This window comes from Cupressus sempervirens, chromosome 10, assembly GCF_028749045.1.
Source record: "Cupressus sempervirens isolate cs-2001-9-10 chromosome 10, ASM2874904v1, whole genome shotgun sequence".
Lineage (NCBI taxonomy): Eukaryota > Viridiplantae > Streptophyta > Pinopsida > Cupressales > Cupressaceae > Cupressus > Cupressus sempervirens.
Window position 1 is genome coordinate 436,520,626 of NC_143127.1, and position 22,109 is coordinate 436,542,734.

Sequence of the window (22,109 nt, forward strand, 5' to 3'; positions counted from 1 at the left end):
AAGAGAAAGACTATGTCCAAATATGATTGATGAGTCTCTAATAAGAAGATGGCTTGGCTCTTTGACTACCATCAGTTACAAAGAAGACTTTTCGAATGCAAATCAAATTGATTTTTTTTAAAAAGAAGGAAAATAGAGGGAAAGAATAAGAAGTTGAAAAGTTTGATTTTATTATTTTATTATTATTGTTCATTCTTATATACATTCTTGTGTATGTATTAATAAAGTGGCATCATTATATTGTAACTTATAATTTGTTGGTGTCACCTTATTTTTATATACATATGTTCGTATTTGAGTGTGTATAATAATAATTAAATAATAAATTCATTAATAATTCTTCAAAGGTATGAATTATTGTTTTAATTTATATTATTTTAAGTTTTTATTATATTGTTTCTTTAATAGCACATGCGGTTCCACAATGCAACATGTTGTCAAATCCTAATATCCTTGCCAGGGTAGTTTAAGGTCAAACTTGTTGATTTTGATGACTGGACTATTCGACCATCTCCTTCCGATGATCTCGTTTAGCAATGCTTCTCCTCTCTTCAGTCTTCTTCTTGCAATCATTCAAACAACATTCTCGCGAAGACATTAATTCAAGGTATATTAATTGTTAATTTAAAACCATTGTCGATCATCTAGTGACCTTTGGAGATTTCATCAACGTCTAAATAACTAACTCATTTCACATGATCATGAAAATATCTCATTATCAGTTGATACAACATATATAATTCAACTAACTCATTTCACATGATCAGGAAGAAATAAATTGATACAACGGCTAAAATTCACTAACTTAACATGATCAGGAAGAAATAAATTAATGCAACATCTATAATTAACTAACTCACTTCACATGATAATAATTCGCTAAACCAACGGCTATGATCAATTTAAAATTTAGAGCAAAAATTTGGGATGTAACAGTTACAAAAGGATTTGGAGTGCATGATGCGGAAGTTTAAAACAATGAAAGGAGGCATAGGGTGGAATTAAAAGAATGTGGTGCACGGAGTGCAAAACAAGTGGACATACAAAAGGAGCATGTCCTAAAAAGTCAGTATGTGACATCTTCCAGGTGATGGGCCATTCCACCAAGGTGTGCCCGTAGAACTTAAAGACAAGAGGGGCTAAAAGTCCTTTTCACTTAGGAGCAACTATCTACCTTCGGGTCTGTCGACCAGCAAACAAACAATGCGTCATTTGGCAGGTTCTGAAATAACTAGCAAGGAGGAAGAGGAGGTAACAAAAACAAGAGCCAAATACAATATGATTCGAAGGGCTGATTGATGATTTAGTGTCAGGCGTGCAGCTAGTGGGGCCACTTTGCTCGAGATTGCTATAAGAGTGACACACTGCAAAAGTTGTTTTGATGGTGTGGTCCTTGAGATCACGAAGAAGCCAATTGCTTGAAGCCTTGGGCAAACTTACTCAACATTGAGGAAGAAGTATTGGCAGCTACTTGTAACCAAGTGGAACAAGCCATGTACCCTGATCCCCGTATAGAGAAACAGAGATTACGGGAGGCAAAAGAAGAAATAGAGAAGGCAATGAAAGAAAAGGGGGATACAACTATTGCTACAAGTACTTCTAGACGAACATAGGCTAAAAATAACATAATAGGGCGGATATTGCAAATGGAGGTTCCAATTAAAGTACAAGACCTCCACACCTTTACCCTAGTTGAAGATGACATTACTAAACACCTGCACCACACAACTATGCGCTAGCACCATACAACAACCAACCGGTTTGGGAGGATCAGCGGTAGACCCTATGCTACTCGTGTTGAACAGTGGACAATACCCCGTGGTAATGGAGATGGATATCCTCAAGACCGTGCTCACTGATACCATAGTTGATGATGGGTCGAGGGTAAATTTGCTTCTGAAGGAGACATGGAAAAAACTTGGAAAACCTACCCTATAGCCCCCCAGACCAACAAGGAATCAAACCTCTGGGAACATTGATGGCTCAGCTAGTCACCATTGAAACCCAACCATTCGTACTAGATTTTGTTGTGAGTCCATTGAAGCAGGGATATGATGCCATTCTCAAAAGGGGATGGCTAGTAACAGCAAGGGCAAACCACAATTAGAACAAAAATACACTTTCATTGGAGAGCGGTAGAAGGATGTTTGTTATCGATCTTTGGACACAAATGGTAAGTGAGGAGATGGTGTCGAAACTGGGAGAACAGATGGGGGATGAGATCAGATGGAGCCTAATGATGAAGGTGTGTTGGAACTTGACAGATGTTCGGAAGATGACTTAGACTCCTTGAACGGCCTCTTCCATTGACAAATGAAAGATTACGAGTCATTTCCAAGCTGCAACATGCTAGGAGTGGAAGGAATAGATGCAGAAGAGGAGGTTTTTCCATTGGAGTTCGAAGAGTATAGAGAAGGAGAAGCCGAGGTGAATGGAAGTCTTGCTCACAATTTCAACGCAAGGAAACCAATCAAATATGAAGAACCATCCGTATGTGTCACGAACCTCGTGGATGAAGAGAGTTTGCGCAACATCCTGGTTGGTGATGATTGGAATCTTGTGTTGAAGGCAACAACATTCAAAATCTTCATGGAGTACAAAGATGTGTTTGCATAGAGTTATAAGGACCTGAAGGGTGTACCACCAGAGTTGTGTGTACACAATATGCCCCTAGAGTCTGGCATGGTACCGTATAGAATGAACAAGAATTATACAACTAGGGTTGATGAAGAGATCCAACGCATATTGGAGGCAGGAATCATATTTCGAGTTGAAACAAGCGAATGGGTCTCAACCATTGTGATATCATTGAAAAAAGAGGCAAACTAGATTAGGATTTGTGTCGATTTCCGCTCCTTGAATGTTGTCACTATAAAAGACCCCTTCCCTATTCCGTTCACGGATACAATACTTGAAGATGTTGGGCATGAAATGTACTCCTTTATGGATGGGTTTTTCGGTTATAACTAGATATCGATAGTGGATGAGGATAAGTTGAAGACCACTTTCATGGTAGAAGATGGCGTTCTATGCATATAATTGAATGCTCTTCAGGATGTGCAATACACCAATGATCTTCCAAAGAATAATCCTCCATATCTTTGATAAAATGTCTGTAGGGAACTTCCGTGCATTCTTGGACGATTGTTCTTTCTTCAGTGGACAAAACACACATTTGGCAACACTAAGGGAATGCATGGAAAGGTGTCATCGGGCCAGGTTGGTGCTGAACCCAAAGAAATGCAGACTCATGGTACCCTAGGGTAAGCTGTTGGGCCACATTGTGTCTAAGACGAGACTCAAAACTGATCTCGACAAAATACACGTAATCGTAGAGATGGAAGCGCCAAACAATTTCAGTGGAGTCAAATCATTCTTAGGGCATATTGGCTTTTACAGGAGGTTCATAAAGAACTTTGCTCAAGTCTCATGCCCCCTCGACAGGCTGACAAGAAAAGGGAAACCCTATGTTTGGGGTACAAAGCAAGAAAGCTTTTTTAAGGAATTCAAGAGATTGCTAGGTGCACCAATTCTGGCATACTCGAATTGGGATAAAGAGTTTCACGTGCACGTAGACATGTCTAACTTTGCAATTGGTGCAACACTTGCACAAATGGGTGATCATGGCCTCGATCATCCTATCTACTTTGCTAGCAAATTGTTGTCAAAAATGAAGAACTACACCACGATGGAGGAAGAGGCTCTAGGAATGGTATATGTTGTCAAAAAGTTTAGGAACTATCTGTTGGCAATGCGCTTCACATTCTACGTAGACCACCAGGCATTGATGTACTTGGTAAACAAACCCATCATTTAGTGGAGTGTGAGTAGATGGTTGTTGCTACTCTAGGAGTTTACATTCACCATCGTGGTGCGACTGGGGAAGAGCTACGTTATAGCCAATCAACTATCTCAGATGAGGTCAGGGGAGCCGTCGAAAGGAGTTAATGATGACTTCCCAGATGCACATTTATTTCGTATAGCCATCCTTCCAGAGTGGTATAAAAGCATCGACAAATATCTATCCACTTCACAATTCTCGAGGGAGATGCCACTAGGCAAATGACGGAAGATGGCATTAAGGAGCAGGACGTTTTCCCTAATCAATGGTCTGTTGTATAAAATGGGGCTTGACCAAGTATGAGAAGATGCGTCATGGGGGAAGAAGTACAAAGCGTCCTTTGGGAAGCCCATGAAGGCTCGACAGGAGGGCATATGGGACCAGACATGACGGCAAGGAAAGTACTTCTGGCGGGGCAATGGTGGCCTATGCTATACAATGATGCTAGAGAGTGGGTGGTCAGTTGTGACACTTGTCAACGTGCGGGTAAACCCTTGAAACGAGATTTTATACCACTCAATCCCTCACATGCACAGGAGTTGTTCGAATGGTGGGGTTTAGATTTCATAGTACCCTTGAAGCCAAGTCGAGCTCGCAGATGCCACTACATCGTGGTAGCAATAGAGTATCTCACAAGATGGGTGGAGGCATGGGCATTGCCTGACAACTCGACAATAAGTACAACAAAAATCATTTATGAGCAGATAATCATGCATTATAGCATCCCTATCCAGTTGACTAGTGACAGGGTAGGTCACTTCGTCAATCATGTGATTCGACTGCTTATGATCAAGTTCAAAAAATTTCTCCCCTTGTTGAGCTAGTACTATCGGAGAGCCGTACATGTGTCTCATTGGCATGTGTCGCAGACACACCATGACTTGCGGATATGCCACAACCTTGCGGACATGTTCCGCGGACCCCACAACTAGCTTTGCACGATAACCCCTGCACACTTGCGAACAAGCATGTTCGACGCACACTAAAAACCTCGCAGACACTTCACAAGGAAAAAAACACGCCATGGAGAGGGAAGAGCTATAAAGGTCATAGTTAGGAACAAACGAGCTAGTGGAGATCACTCTGTATTAGCACTCCTCACAAACACTTCCACGACACCACGGGCACACCAAATATACATCGTGTCATGGCCAAGTTTGACAAATGCCACCAATCAAAGGAAAAGTAGCAACAACTGCGGTGAATAGGGAAACTCACAGAGGCACGTTCATAAAACCAAACCATAGTGAAGGGAAGCATCCACAAGCAAGAAAAGACAAGCATAGAAGGGCGAGCATCATGTAGTTTGGAGGAAAATAGTCCACCCATTGTGAAGAACGACGGGAGTCCACATGGACGAAGTGTGAGGGTCCGCAGTTAGATGTTGTTCGTGGCAAGCACATGTCAGAGGAACGGATTGCATCCGTAGGACAACCCTAACCGTTTTTGTGACAACATGATAAAACAAGAAACGGTTACAATATGCAGTCTGTAGGAAAGAGGCGATAGTGCAAGTACCAATTGGAACTAGATAGTTCCAATATGGACAAAAATGCAAGTCTTGGCCTCAGGCATTTGTGTTGCAGGACTAGGAGCCTTGTGCAATAGTAAGAAACAAAAGGTGCATTTGAAAAGTGTAGCAAACTTCCCACAAGGCGGACATTTCTCACCTTTTAGTTTAGTTTGAAGGCTTGAATGACAATGAATGTAGGCGATGGTTGCAAGAGACGTCGGATACTGACCTCATCAAGCAGATATTGGTGCATGCCCAGGTGCATTGGGCCATCCAAATGCCGGTATTTTTCATCCGCTTGTTTGAGCAGGTATTGAGAACCATGATTGAATTGCATGACAAACAACAAGATGAGTTCATTCAAATACAAAAAACATCCTATCACTGTTTTGTTCAAAGCCCATGATTTTACTAGAGTTCTTGGTATTCCAGGATAGGGAGGCCATAAGGTGGTAACCAAAAATCACAAACTTCCACAGGAATGGAAGGAATATTGGGTTAAGCTGGTGGGTTGAGAACTTACAGTTGTCGAATTTGATTATGTCATAGAAGGCACTAGGAGTAGATGGTTGAGACGTGACTTTGTCAGGGAAGGGCCTTGGCGGTGTATCATGGATGTTGTGAAAAGCCAACTAATAGGGGCAAGTAGGGCTTCTAATATTGCCTTACCGCAGATTATTTTCATGAACGAAATCATGAACAGAGTGGTGTATGATTCAACATTTGTCCTGAGTGATCAAATAGACGAGTTTATGACGCTACAACACCACACGTTTTACATGCCCCACCACGCCATCGAATTATTTTTAGACACTGCACTTCATCAAATTCCTGCTTATGTAATTGAGGTACCATCGAAAGGGAAGTTGGTGTAGGGAGAGCCCCCAATATTTTATTGACGACACTTTGACACAGGTGGCACAATCACTTGCCAGAAGAGGGTGATGTAGGAATTAAGCATCGGTGACAGTGATAGTGGGTGAGAAGATACTACGAAGAGTGATGAGACTGCTTCAAAGAACGACAGCTCTCTGGCGAAGGATGAGGTAGACATGACCCAGGCAATGTCTCCACCCAGGTCACTCTTTGCACCGCCTTTATTACCCACCTTGGCACACTTGGTACCCACCACTCCCACTCCTTCAATCCCACCATTTGGCCAAAGGAGACCACAGATTGTTATGACACCACCCCCAACGATGATTGAAACTACAATAGTGGTAAATGAGCAGGTGACATGGGAAAGGGAAGTAGTTTTTCTAGAGATGACTGCGGAGAGTCAGATGGTAGTAGTTGCCCTGGATTAGACTAACCTAGATGTAGTGGCTGTAGTTCCAGCAGAAGGTGCAATGGAGATGCAACAGGAGTTAGAGGTAGATTTTCGGAGCCCTAGGTCAGATTAGAGGTAATTGGCACAAAGGTTGCCATCACCGTTGCTTCTATCTTGTTGGCTGAAGTAGTGAGCATGGCACAGTCGACACAACCAAAGGATGAGGAAGTTCAGGTGATGGCCATGGCCAGTATGTTCTTGTGACAATAGTTCAGACTCACTCCTGTAGACGTTGGTCCCTCCATTCAATCCCTAAGACGGGAGAAGGTTTTGGCTAGAATACCAGTAGCACCACAGGAGATAGGGATTCCATTGTTCGAGGATGCGCTAGGAGATGAGGGGGCCGCAGTGGAGTTGGAAGTGGCTGCCATAGGAGGAATGGAGATAGATATAGACCAACATGTTGAGTAGGAGGACGAAGAGAGGTTCTCCTGTGGGTTGGACGAAGAGAGAACCAAGACCTACATTATAGCTCTGGAGGAAGTGCTGGAAAGAGGTTGGGTTCTTGGACATAATGCCTTGACCAGAACAAGGGAGTTGCAGTTGATCCAAGACTACATATGGTGAACGTGCTCCGAACGGTTGCACTCTTGCTTTGAGGCAAGAGGGTGGCTAGCAGTTGAGATGCCAGAGATACTAGCAGACTGGGCTACAAAATCTGAATTGGGACCAATCACTAGCACCATGGAGAGGCTTGCACATGAGATAGTAGCGACGTATAAAGATGCCTACTATGCTCAATAGCATGCGGAGGCAGGCATGGTTACAATTGAGAGGTTCAGAGAGGTGGAGGCAAAGGTGCGGGAGGAACTAACCACTCACTTGGCTAGCCAACATGCAGCATGGGCGGTAGAGCAAGCAACGCTCTTATAGGACAAGGAACAACTTGAAAAGGGGCTAGTGGAGACTAAAGCAGCGTGTGCACAAAAGGAAGCATAGGCCATGGAGGCAACACTTTTATTGAAGGATGCTGTGGAGGTAAACATAGTGACATAGAAGGATTTGCACATCCGCACAGATCAAGTCTATGAGTTGCATCGGTTGCTAAACACTCCAGGGACGCAAACTCCCCCTTAGTCATTGTTTTTCTTGATGTATTTATATAGTTGTCTCTTATTTTGCTAGTGTGAGTCGACATAAGACGACTTTTTTTTGGGGGGGGGGGGGGGGGATGATATTGTCGGGTTATTGGGTAGTTAGACGGTTGGCACATTCGAGGGAGTTACACGATCGCAATGGTTTTCCTTGCAACCTCTCAGACACTATATGTATGCATCATTTCCTCAATTGAGATAGGTTGGTATGGAGTACATTGGTGTACAGTGATCAATGAATAAATATAATATTATTATCTCTTTTTATATTCCATTTTGAGCACTTTACTTTTTGTATGCAATTAGTCTCTATTACTCCACGAGGCTAAACAATGCATTACAAACATACTCTTTTACATGGGGATTTTTTCCTGAGTTTTCTATTTGTGTTCATGTACTAGGGTCATCTCAAGATGGGGACAGCTTGTGGACGTTTCTTTAGGTCTGACACTTTGAGCAATACATGCTTTGAGAATTTTATTGGGATTTCAATCAAGGTTTATTAATATAGACTATCTCTTCACAAGAATGATTCCAACATTTGGTAACTTGAAGTTTTTTGTTTGTTTTAAGGATTCTATAATACACACACACACACACACACATATTTGCATATCCATGTATATCTATTTTAATGTTTGTATGAATATATCATATATATCTATATATGTATGTATGTACATACATACGTCATACGTGTGTATATGTATACATACATACATACATACATATATACATGTGTGTGTGTAGCTGACCCCACCTATCCCTAAAATAGGCCTAAAAAATCGCCATCCCCAAAATGCATTCCCATGTCCCATGACCCAAAAACTTAGTGCAACATAACAAAGATATGGTAATTGAACAGCACAATACCATTACTTAATTTGAACGAAAAGCTTATTTTTTCTGGCTTAAAATAGTAAAACCCATTGTTAACAAAAAAAGTGATTTCATTAAAAAAGTATAGATCAGCAATAAATTTTCATAATCATTCATTGCAAGCCAAATAGTAATAAAATAAATGTTTACAAATTTATCAATAACATGCTGGAATGTATTTACATGCTCGGAGAAGAATAAAAAATAAAAAACAAATATTTGAAAAAAAAAGGAACTCAGAAACATAAATTCCTTAAATCTGCTTTAAATGTTATTCAAATCATTCTCAGAGATGGTCAACTGCTCTGTGAGCTTCAGCTATGGGCATTTGTTGCATGTGGTCAAATATTCAGCATGGGCTCATAGATGTTCTGCGAGTATTCAACTTATTTACCCACTGTAGCTCACTGAAAACATAGGCGCACATACCTGTGAGTTAATTTAGTTTATGTAGCATATCACTGAAAACGTCACTGTAGGATATCAATATCACAAGGTGTGATAATCCACTGAAAACGTCACTCTAGGATATCAATGTCACAAGGCATGATAATCCATCATATGATTTAGTTTATGTAGCCATAATTATGGTATCACTCAAAGCACCAAAATCATTTAGTACCTCAAACACTCCATAGATAATGTATCAATCAATCAAGACCTCAAAACGTGCTCCAACATAAGCATTCATTAGGAAGCAGCTTATTTTGTTGCATGTTGTCCTTTGTTTGCCCTTGGGTGGGTTATTTTTGTGTGGTAGCTGTTGTAAGGAGGCAGCTTGGCTGCAGTCTTATTGTTGGCTGGATTTATGTTTTAGCTGGTTTCTGTTGTTTAGGGTTTGACAACCTGAAAAAAACTGTTTTACCATAATAAAAAACAGAAGACTGGTTAAAAGATCAGTACATAGCAAGGGTCAAGCACTGGTAGCCCTTACATAATGGAAGCAAAAGATAACAAATGTTTGAGGGATATATAATCTGTATGAAAGTCTCTACTTCTATGTGACGGTTTTCCATTTCTTCATTGAATCATAATTTATTTTTCCTGTTCTTATTAAATTCTGGCTTGTTGACATAGTGACATATTTGAAACTATTGTATGTTTTGACTTTTTAATGTAGGCTATACGGACGCTGGAACATCAACAGATGTTATTGCAGGCGATCGATCATGGAAATCAATGGAAATGGAGATACAGTCATTGCTTGAGAAGTTGCTGGACATAAATGATGCAATGAGTCGGAATGCAGCAGCTGCAACACCAACTACCTCTGTTACACAGAAGCTTGCAAGGCATAGAGATATTCTTCATGAATTTACACAGGTGAAAATTAACACAAAGCATGCCAAAGTATTTCCATTTATTTGGACCGAGTTCTTTGTTCTTAAATTTGTTTGGAAGCATTGGTTGGCTTGTCTTGCTGTTTAAAAAGATTTGGAGCAGTTTCTATGAAATTTTTGTTTAACATTTTCCAAATAACTGCTCTGAGAAGCGAACAAATTTGACAGGATCTTGGCGGTAGTTGCCTTATATCTTAAATGCTTTTTTTGAGATCAGGAACTGCTCTGTCAGCTTTGATACCAGATGATGTAAATGTTCATTACGCCATTACGTCAATGAATCTGTGGTGGATAGAGAAAAGAGATGCTTTATATTTTTGTATGACAATAATGAAGAGGACTGGGACAGACAATGAAAAACATATGGATTGTAATCTGTGAAGCTTTAGAGAATGTGATACCTTCTTCAGGACAATTCTGATAAATCTGAGTGCAATTGTTCCTTTCACATTTCCTTGCAAGTCAGTTTAACTCTAGGCATAACGTGATTATAATCCTAAACATCCTTGTTCCTCTATTTAAGGGGCTGTCACTCCCATTAGAAGGGAAAGATCTTCATTCAAGTATTACTACATTCAAAATGTAAGGCTCTCCAAATAATGAGTGTTAAGGTCAGATGCAATAATGGACAACATACTGCCTAGGAAGCCATCTGCTATTTATATATTGGGGGTAGATACAGCAAAACTGGAAAACAAAAGTCAGTCAGCATTTTGGAAATGAAGATCTATTTCTGCATTTGAAGTTTGGTGGAATTGGATGACACTCTCAGTCAGCAGGCAGCAGCTGTGATGCCAAGTACAAGAGATTTACAAGATATTCATTATGAATCTGCACTTATGGAGTTCTTATAAATGGTTTGAACATTATTACTAACACTAGACTATTGATTTGGCAAACGGTTCTTTTAAATGTTGATTGGAAGCATTAATTGTCTTTGCTGCTTCTTAACAACTTCATGAGCAATTCCAGAAAGTATTTTGGGCAAACTTCTATGATTACAAACAAGTCTAAGTCTAATCAAAGTCAAGTACTCTCAAAACATTCAATCCTTTCCCACATCCTTAGCATACAGTGGATGAAATATTAAATGTGGTTTTTTAGGTTACTGCCAAGTGAGACACCAAAGCGATATGAATCCCTCTTGTGGAAGGCCACAAGGGAATTATTTTTCCACTTACCTTATATATTGTTTGAGGTGTATATGCCATACCCAGTTTTGGATTTGAATTTAAAACTTGTATGTCATTTTTGAAGTACACACAGTTTACAAAGATATCAAATGTGTATTAATCGACACATGTACAGTGAATCAACATAAACAACATGGAGGATAAATAAAAAATGTTGCATGAAATTTTATAGAATATGATCTACCCCAGGAATATTCTCTTTTGTAAATGTACTGCAAAATTTTGTTTTCCTTTTTCTCTGCAGTTATATTTAAAGATGATTGGGTTCCTAATGATTCTTGCTCCTTTGTTCAGGTCTTTAGAGTAACATAGCTTGTATTCTGGAATCTATCCAAATAGCTTATATCCTCTTAAAGAAAATGCTCACCAAAAAGAAATGTGTAGGTGGTCCATGGTACCATGAACTGAATAGATCACACATGACATTGAATCATCTTCATCTTTTAAAGGAATGAGCTATGTGTGCATTGTAAGTGTTAATTTTAGAGATCTCTGATAGATAAAACTATTACAGTAGATATGAACAGTAGTAAAATTCTTACTTGAATAACTGCAGAACAGAATTGTTCTTTAATGGTGAATGTCCTCGTATTACTGAGATGTAGAATATCTTCCACTTGAATATTGCTGATAACTCGTACTGCAGAAGTAATGTACTGATTTTCCTTCAATGAAAATTGCAGAGGAATGCTGAGAATTAATTCTGTAATTATAATGCAGATTGCTGGGACTTATAATGCCATGTATTGATTGTTTATCCTCAGTGATCTGCATATGCACTTATATGTAGTGAAGAGCCATGACCCCCGTAGAGTCATGCCTCTACAGAGGCATAACTAACACCTGTTTGTTAGAGTAAACAACAACATTAACAATACTTTAATATAAGGAATCGGCGCCAAGACCACGGATGGAATCTGCTATATGATGTTCGCCGATATAATGCTGTCTGTCAATAATACAGTCTGCCAATAATATCAAATGTATATTAATCTTAAACAACACACACACACACACACGCACAAGTATATGTAAGTAACATCAATGAATATTATTCGATAAACCTGATACAGATTTGCATATGTCTAGTGAACATTATTACTTCTATTGATGCTTTACATCAACACTCCCTCTTAGCAAGGGAGAAGTAATACACCTTTAAATTTCAGAATAGAATATTTGAACACTTTATTTGATCTTAACACTTTGAAACAGTGACTAGTCAAATAATTAAAAATCACCATGCTATGAACACTATCATAACATATATTATGATCTCTAATTGTTCGAAACAATATCTAGAGATGTCTATGATAACATAATGGACTCGTTATCTATGATCTCTAATTGTTTGAAACAATATCTAGAGATGTCCATGATAACAGGCCTATCATTTGCAAGATCGTCACCTTACAAATTATTACCTTCTGAATATATATGTCCACGAAAGATCATCACTTTTCATTTCATATCTGATGCGACTAAACAATAATAGAAGCATAAACTCACATGAATTGAAAACTTAAATTCAATATTCAATTTTACAATTTAATCATACCAAGTTTTTCTCTAAAGTATTTCAACTTCACTTTAGCAAGAGGCTTAGTAAAGATATCTGCTGTTTGCTCATTAGTATTGATTTACTCCAGTTGAATGATTCCTCAATCCACCATATCTCTAATGTAGTGGTAAGGAATTTCAGTATGTTTGGAACGATTGTGGAAAGCTGGATTAGCTGAAAGCTTGATGCAACTTTGATTATCACAATGAATCACAGTGGGCTTCAAAGGTGTTTTGAACAAATCTACTAACAACTTCCGTAGCCGTACCGCTTCTCTAGCACCCAAGGAAGATGCAATGTATTCTGCTTCGGTAGAACTTAATGCAACTAAAGGCTGTTTTTTGCTGAACCAAGAAACCATTCTAGATCCTAGACTGAAGCAATATCCAGAAGTACTCTTACGTTTAGTAGGACTACCTGCCCAATCGGAAACAGAATATCCATGAAGTTCGATGTTGACTTTATCATATTTGATTCCCATGCCAATAGTACCCTTTAGATATCTCAAAATGTATTTAGCTGCATATAGATGTATCTTCTTTGGTGCACACATAAATTGACTTAAGGTGTTAGTATCATAACACATGTCAGGATGAATATTCACCAAATACATTAAAGATCCAATGATCTACTTGTAGTAAGTAGAATCTGTAGGTTCTGATTTGATCATATCATCCTTTAGCGTGCGTAGATTGACTTCCATAGGAGTAGAAGCTAGTTTACATTTCATCATTCCAAATTTTGTTAAAATGTCGACTGTGTATTTTCCTTGATTTAGCAAAATATAGTTATCCTGTTGCCAGATTTCCAATCTAAGAAAGTAGTTAAGAAGACCTAAATCTTTCATTTCAAACTCTGCTATGAGTTCTTGTTTGCATTTCTTTATGAGATGTTCTTCACTTGTTATTAACAAATCATCAACATATAACACAAGAATAATCATATCATCACCATCTATTTTGAAGTATAAATTAAGATCGGCTTCATTTTTAGAATATCCTAACTTCATTAGATAGTTGTCTATCCTTTCATACCACGCTCTGGGAGCCTGTTTGAGACCATATAGAGCTTTCTTTAATTTACAAATGTGAGTTTTGCTGTCAAGATTGTTGAATCCTTTTGGTTGCTCGATATAAACTTCTTCAATTTTGCCATTTAGGAATGTTGTTTTGACATCCATTCGATGAACCTTCCATCTCTTGGATGCTGCAATAGCCAAGATGGTTCTAACTAAAGTATATCTAGCAATTGGTGCAAATGTTTCTTCATAGTCGATGCCTTCTTTCTGTGAGAAACCCCGTGCTACAAATCTGGCTTTGTACTTTTCAATGCTGCCATCAAATGCATGCTTAACTTTAAACAATCATTTAGAAGAAACAATTGATTTGTTTTTAAGTCTCGGTACAACATCCCATACATCATTTTTTAGTATGGAGTTATATTCTTCAATCATTGCTTCTTTCCAAGACTGACTTGAAAGTGCTTCTTTAACATTTGAAGGTTTTGTTTTTATAAGTTCAGTTAATAACACAACATAACATGATTGATTTCTTGTTCTTTTACTTTCTTGAATTACTTCATTAGGTTTAACCTAATTTTCTTCTATCATTTTCCTAGCCCAAAGTGACCTCTTTTTATTATTGACATTTTCAAAATCTTCATGGTTAGATGTAGTGGTAGTGGATGGTTCAATATCATTCTCCCTCTCAATTTCTGCTTGGTGATTTTCATCTACTTTAGGAATAGATTTAGTAATAGATTTATCACTGTTTCTAGAAATATTAAAGGTGATATCTTCTTCGAATTTCATATCTCTACTAATCTCAATCGTTCTTTAACTTGGAATAAGGATCCTGTAGCTTTTGGTTGTTTCACTGTATCTAATGAGTATCCCCTTCTGCCTGAATGGTTCTAGTCTTATTCTTTTCTCTTTAGGAATGTGGATATAAACAGGACATCCAAATATTCTTAGATGACTTAGATTTGGTTTAATGCCCGTAAATACTTCTTCAGGAGTGGTGTTCTCTAATACTGAGTGTGGACATCTATTTTGAATGTAGACTGCAGATGCATCAGCCCAGAAGGAAGTATGAAGGTTTTGATCGTGCATCATTGCTCTGGCTGATTCAATAATTGATCTATTTTTACGTTTAGCAAAAGTTTTAAATTTTTTTAGAGATTTATTCACCTCCATTGTTTGACTTTAGGATTTTTATTTTCTATCTTGATTGATTTTCAACTAGGGCTTTGAATTTTTTGAATTTTGATAGTACTTCAGCTAATTCTTTCTATTTCAGAAAGTAGATCCAAGTTCTTCTAGAGTAATCATTAATAAAAATTACATAAAAGAGGCACTTGTTAAGAGAAGGTATAGACATAGGACCGCAAAGGTCAATGTGAATCAGTTCAAGAATGGATTTTGATTTGTGAACACTTTTAGGAAATGATTGCTTAGTGTTTTTGCCTAAAGCACATGCTTTGCAAATACTTAAAAGTGATCAGTTTTTGAGACTAGGTAGACTTTTTACAATTTTTCCTATGTTTGATAATGCACGATAGTGAAGGTGACTTAGCCTCCTATGCCAAATTTCGGTTGAATTTGATGTTTCATGCAAAGTAACGAGAATCGAAATCGTATCGGAATCGGCACGGCCAAATCGAATCGTGAATCGGGGGTGAATGGCCGGTGAATCGGCGATGAATCGACAAATTTGAAAAAACCTTTTAAATGTAGAGATTTTAACAAGTTAAGACTTATTTCATGCACCCTTTATTGAATATAACTTAAACACACTATAACATCATCAAATAGAAGTTGAAACTTAACATATATAAACATGGAAGTTTGTGTTTACCACATGGGGTAAAGAGTTTTTATAAGACAGCTTCACATCCAACACCTACTCCAAGTGCTTCAAAGCATATCACCCCTCTCGAAAGGCTTGCTCTGTTGTTCTCTCCACCACAGACACTCCATGCTTGCAACAGCTTCAGGTCTCATCAACTGGTCAGACTTTCCACGACTGATAACCGCAGCGACTGGGGGTCTAGGGGGCAACGCCCCCAGCGGGGTCGAGGGGTAGCGCCCACGCGGGGTACTGGGGTAGCACCCCAGGCACTGCCGCCAAAACCAAATTAGCACTCTGAAACCCACACAAAACTACATGGAACACAGTGTTTTTGTGATTTTCTTCTGATCCCACACTCTTTCTGGGAACCGTTGATGTTTTACTACCTGATTATGTCTTTCCCTTCCCTTGGGCATCATCCATTATGCATTCTAAACATTTTTTATTTGTCGTCGTTTTTTTTTTTTTTTTTTTTTTTTATAACCTATGGTTCTTTTCTCTTCTCCTCTCTTCTAGTCATGCTTAACAATTAGAAGGCCCTTTAGGGTTATAACAAAGAGGAAAGGTAAAAAAGAAAGCAAAAAAAAAGTGATTTTTTTATTATTTCCAACTAAACATGCTTGCTGCTACCAGCCGATTTTTGGCGATTTCTAATGGCGATTCAGGCGATTTTTTGAGTGAATCGCCGATACATGCGATTCACCCGATGAAATCGCCGATCACGATTTTCGACACCAAAAAAATCGGCGTGCATGAATCTGATCGCTGAATCGGCGATTCACGCGATTTCAGCGTGATTCTCGTTACTCTGGTTTCATGACTAAGCGCTAGGTTTTGATTATTGCAAAGTTTATATAGACTACCATCTCTAAATCCGATTGAAATGGCTTTCTTGATATTAGAGTTCTTTGGCCAAGATAAAACTTTGTCCTCTTGAAAAATGATTTTAAATCCTTGATCAACAAGAGCAGAAATAGAGACTAGGTTTCTTTTCATTCCAGGTACATTTAAAACATTTTTGAGTTGGAGAGTAAATCCCTAAATTTAGGTAAATTGAACAGGAACCAATGCCTTTGATAGGATGAGTAGAGTTATCTCCAATGGTAACTTCTTCTAAGGAGTGTTTTGAGAAAGCTTCAAATTTGTCTCTAAAATCGGTGATGTGCCGAGATGCTTCACTGTCTATGATCCAAGTGTTGTTGTTTGAGTTTAATTCACTTGAAAGGGCTAAGAAAAAAGCATAGTTTTCTTTTTCTTCTTTCTCTACTTCCTCTCCTTTGATTTCTGCTAAGGCTGCTTGAATTCTCTTCTTTTTAGGGCAGAAGTTATGGGAGTGACCAATTTTATCACATTTGAAGCATCTAACTTTGGACCAATCACATTTCTTGTATGATTTGTCAGTTTCCCGTCGATTATGTTTGAATTTTCTTTTCTTGTTTGAATTTGCATGAAGTGCTTGAATATCTCCCTCTTGATTTATACTTAGTCCTCTTGAGACTAATCTTGATTCTTCTTGTGTGCATTCATTTTTTAGTAAATAAAATTTAGGAAGTTTGGGCCGAGAGCTTAATCCTTGAATAAATGTTTCCCAAGATAGAGGAAGACCTCTTAATGCTATCATGCTGAGTTCTTTGTTATCAACTCAATTTTCCATTGTTGCAAGTTGATCTTTTATTTCAGAAATCCTTAGAAAGTATGATGTAATAAATTGTCCATTTTTCATCTTTATATATAGTAAATCTTGTTTTAGGTTTAATAATCTACTAGTATTGTTGATTTCAAATGTATCTCTAATAGCGGAGAACATCTCAAATGCAATCTTGAGACTGGATATGGATGGAAGAATATGATCTTTTACAGAATCTATTATAATTTTCATTGCTTTGTTATTGTGTCTTTTCCATGTTACTTTCTCTAGTTCATTTTCAGGCATGGATATATTTGTTTTGATATACTCCTCTAATTCCATTTCTCTTAATATTATCATGACTCGAATTTTCCATGATGAAAAATTTGATGCACCCTCAAGCCTATCTTATAGCCTTGCACGATTCACCATTTTGATTTAAGGATATAATTTAACTTTTATAAATCTGTGACTTTAGATTTTTATTCTGAGTAATAGATTTCCTCATCAAAATGGCTATGGTACCATGTTAATTTGATTTAAGGATATAATTTAACTTTTATAAATCTGTGACTTTAGATTTTTATTCTGAGTAATAGATTTTCTCATCAGAATGGCTATGGTACCATGTTAATTTAGAGATCTCTGATAGATAAAACTATTACAGTAGATATGAACAGTAGTAAAATTCTTACTTGAATAACTGCAGAACAGAATTGTTCTTTAATGGTGAATGTCCTCGTATTACTGAGATGTGGAATATCTTCCACTTGAATATTGCTGATAACTTGTACTGCAGAAGTAATGTACTGATTTTCCTTCAATGAAAATTGCAGAGGAATGCTGAGAATTAATTCTGTAATTATGATGCAGATCGCTGGGACTTATAATGCCATGTATTGATTGTTTATCCTCAGTGATCTGCATATGCACTTATATGTAGTGAAGAGCCATGACCCCCATAGAGTCATGACTCTACGTGGCCTTTGGCCACGAAGAGTCATGCCTCTACGGAGGCATAACTAACACCTGTTTGTTAGAGTAAACAACAATATTATCAATGCTTTAATATAAGCAATCGGCGCCAAGACCACCGATGGAATCTGCTATATGATGTTCGCCGATATAATGCTGTCTGTCAATAATACAGTCTGCCGATATATCAAATGTATATTAATCTTAAACAATACACACACACATAATTAATGTCAATGAATATTATTCGATAAACCTGAGACAGATTTGAATATGTCTGATGAACATTATTACTTCTACTGATGCTATACATCAACAGTAAGTAGATACAAGTGAAATGGGAAAATAATAATAAGGCCAGAGAAAATATTCAGGTGACAAATTTCTTTAAAGATCTTAGTCAGTAGCTAGATAGCAATATACTTTGTTTCTTACAGGGTAATTTTTTGAAGATGAAAACATCCCAAACACGCATAGGCAATTCTCTGAAAAGCTGCTGAAGGTGTCTCCTTTTTTCATGGTTGTTAATAGCTGTTTTCTAGATGTTTGGATAAACAACAATCTGGAAGGGAGTTACTCTCCTGTTTCAGTTATTTTGACCACTCATATGTGGGATATGAGGATCTGTGGGTTCCATGTCAGCCCACTAATTATTAAGTAAAGCTATCTTAGATGAAGATATGAAAAAATTAACTTCTGAGGAAATTCAGGTAGAAAAAAAGTTAGTGTATTACCCCACAAATAGGCCAAAACAAATTTTTGTGCAGTAATGTGAATCCACAATATAACTTTGTAAACATTTTTTGGTGTAAGCAGTGATATTTGCTTTAGATATTGAGACCCTTATACACCGTGCTGTGTGCTAAAATTTGTGGGATTGTTTTTATTGTCTCCAAATTATCCCTGTATCCTTCTCTCCTATTTCTTAAAACTTGGTGCAACATTGGCACAGGTTTATAGAAGAGACCACATGGAAAAGTTGGTCTTTGCTGAAAGAATGTGGAACCCACCAACATCAACTTTCATTACTGCTCTAGAAATAATTCGGGAACTGATAATAATACCTGCAGGACTATGTCCTGCATCAAGTGGAAATGTCACTGGACAGTTCAAGGAGGAAGCAGGACAATTTCCCTGGAATCTCTTCAAGCTTTAGGGCTTTTGAATCTCTAGAGATGGAGTGGAAACTTGAAACGCTCTGATACACATTTGTCCCTGTACCCTAGGCTGTAATGAGTTTTCTTAGTGGGATTTTTTGCCTTGCTATTGTTATTATTTAGGCATTGCAATACATCAAGATGATCTCTTCAGTAGCTTCTAGCTAAAGCTTGCCTAATCAGATAGCGAGGATGCATTTGTTTGAAACAATACATGGGTTCCGCATTGCTGGTTGGTTGAGTGGTTGATTTCTGTATTTGTGTTTGTAAATTAGAAACTAGACTATGTATTTATTGTTTTTTACTGTGTTGTTTAGGAGTTTAAACGCACCAAAGGAAATATCAATGCTATGCGGGAGCATGCTGAGCTCCTTACATCTGTGCGTAATGACATCAGTGAGTACCGGGTATGTTAATAGGGTTTCGCATGCACAAGGAATATGCTGTATATTTGATTAAATATTTCTTTAACCACATTGCTTATGATTGTTACATTTGGCATTTTTATCTTGAAAAATAAAATTTTCGTTTTGGATATTGCCATTTAGGCATCTGGGAGCATGTCACCTAGACCAAGTTTGCTGCGAGAGAGAGCAGCCATACATGGAAGTATCACTCAAGTGAGCTCATGGTTCCTTCTCTCGTGACCTTCGACATATATAGTGAATACATTTATTTGATACTCATTTGCAAATTGTATAATTCATAGTTATCTGCCATATGTCTTCTCTTAAGTATATCAGATTTGTAAAAGTATGATCCGCATTTGGACAACTTGGGTTATAAGATGCATATAAAAGATGAAAATCTAAAACACTAGCAACCTGGATAGCACTAATGTTGTAGTCTCTGAAATATCCTTGAAAACAATTTATTCGACTTTGTCATAGAACAATAGAATTTGTATCTCTTGTTTTTGTCTAATACCTAATTATAAAATAATTACATGGGTTTCCCTTGATTCAAAAATATTTGAATCATATTCATTGACAAGAAGTTCAGTGATATAAAAATTGTTTTGAATGTTGAATGTTGTTAAAACTAGGTGAATGTGCTTCAAAGAGTAGAAAAGTCTGATTTTTATCAATACAACATTGGATTACCTATTAAGAGATTATGTGGAATTTAAAATCAGAAAACCACAATTAGAAAGAACTCCACCATCAGAGAGAGGTATCAGTATGTATCTTTCTGAACAAAGCAGTTCATATGCAACATGCTTGCTTTATTCAATTTGAAATCATTGTGGCAGCTCTTGTGTACATGTGAAATTTGTATAAAATTCACTGTGACTGGCTTTTCCAAGGATGAAACTCCTTTGAATTTGAAAGTTGGAGGAAACTGTTAAGCACAGAATTGTTTGCTGTGACCAAGGATGGAATATCTATCCTCAAACTCATGCGTGAATGACCCTTGCTACGCAGCTCGCCCAGGTTCACATGGGGACATAATAAATGGGATATGTAATTGCCATTTCAATTCAGTCCCAACACCAGGCATAGGGTATGAGATTATTTTCTATAGTGGTGAGAACCAACGAATACGAATGCTTGGATTAATTAATATCTGCCTCAGACTTAAGAATAATAGCCTCTTATAAACTCCGAATATATTAAGCCTGATGAAATATTCGTTCACAACAAATGCAAATATTGAAATATTGCAGGGCAAATGAATATAAAATTCTTTTGTCCCTAGAATATGGTCGCCACCAGGGGATTCACAGTGATTAGAGATTATTTTATACGCCAAACAAGAGTATGGAGCCCTGCTGAAGAATACATAAACATTATTCAGTTTGTACCTTATTGCTGCCAACCTGCGGTATGGAATATTGAACAGCCCAGCTAATATAATAAACTCGTATCCTTCTGATATCTTGTGATTAATATGTGATTATATGAACGCTTAATATCAATATTTCTCAATTGCGCACATGTATTGATCGCTAGTCAATATTATATTTCAATAGTCAAAGACTTTCAGAATACCGACTAATAAATTTTTCCTTACACAGAAAGTAACTGCAGATTGGAGCTTAAAAGAAGTCTTCACAATTCAACACAATTGTAGACTTCGTCGCGAGTCTACCTTTTTGAAGAACCTAGTTTCTGTCCAGCTCTCTTATTAAATCCCAGAATGATTTTGTCTCCAGAATTTTCCTATTAATGTCAAAGCATCAACCATTTTATCAAATCCAATAAAATATCTAAACATGCTCTGAAAATTCTGCCCCGTGATCTTTAATGGCCTTCTCGTGAAAACTCTTGACCTTCCATCAGTCCCTCTCTTGGCTTTCCACCAGCTTCTCTCTTGGAATTCCATTTTCTAGTCACTTTAATTGCTTTACTAAATAATTATCACTGTATTTTGACAACCAAAATTATTAATTATTTAAGTAATTTTAAATGTCCCATAAAGGGAATATTGCAGTCCTTCCTCCTTAAAGATTGTTTTTCGTCAAACAACTGAGCTTAACATCAAAATCTCTCTGAAACCTAGCATGACAAACACTTGAAGAATGCAAACTGAAAATCCTGAATCCTTTTTCTGTTGGCAAGTACGTCTCATTCCATGATGATGTATAATCCCCCTTATACCAATTATTCAATCTCTTCTTATTTGTCATCAAAAACTTATTCAACTCAACAACTTGTGGGCTGAAAGAAAAATGATATGCATTTCTTACAGTGCAATCAAGATGATAAATGTCACCTTCTTTTAGCAAAGGCTGATGATCACAACCATTA

General features: G+C 37.5%; 1 protein-coding gene across 1 annotated transcript in view; it reads left to right on the forward strand.

Moving 5' to 3' along the window:
• Nucleotides 1-22,109, forward strand: part of GOS12 (golgi snare 12) — a 101,201-nt gene that overhangs the window by 51,001 nt on the left and 28,091 nt on the right. The window contains exons 3-5 of the mRNA XM_089804049.1: nt 9,778-9,980; nt 19,677-19,766; nt 19,908-19,979. Coding sequence (XP_089660175.1) covers nt 9,778-9,980; nt 19,677-19,766; nt 19,908-19,979 — 365 coding nt within the window. The remainder of the gene's footprint in view (nt 1-9,777; nt 9,981-19,676; nt 19,767-19,907; nt 19,980-22,109) is intronic.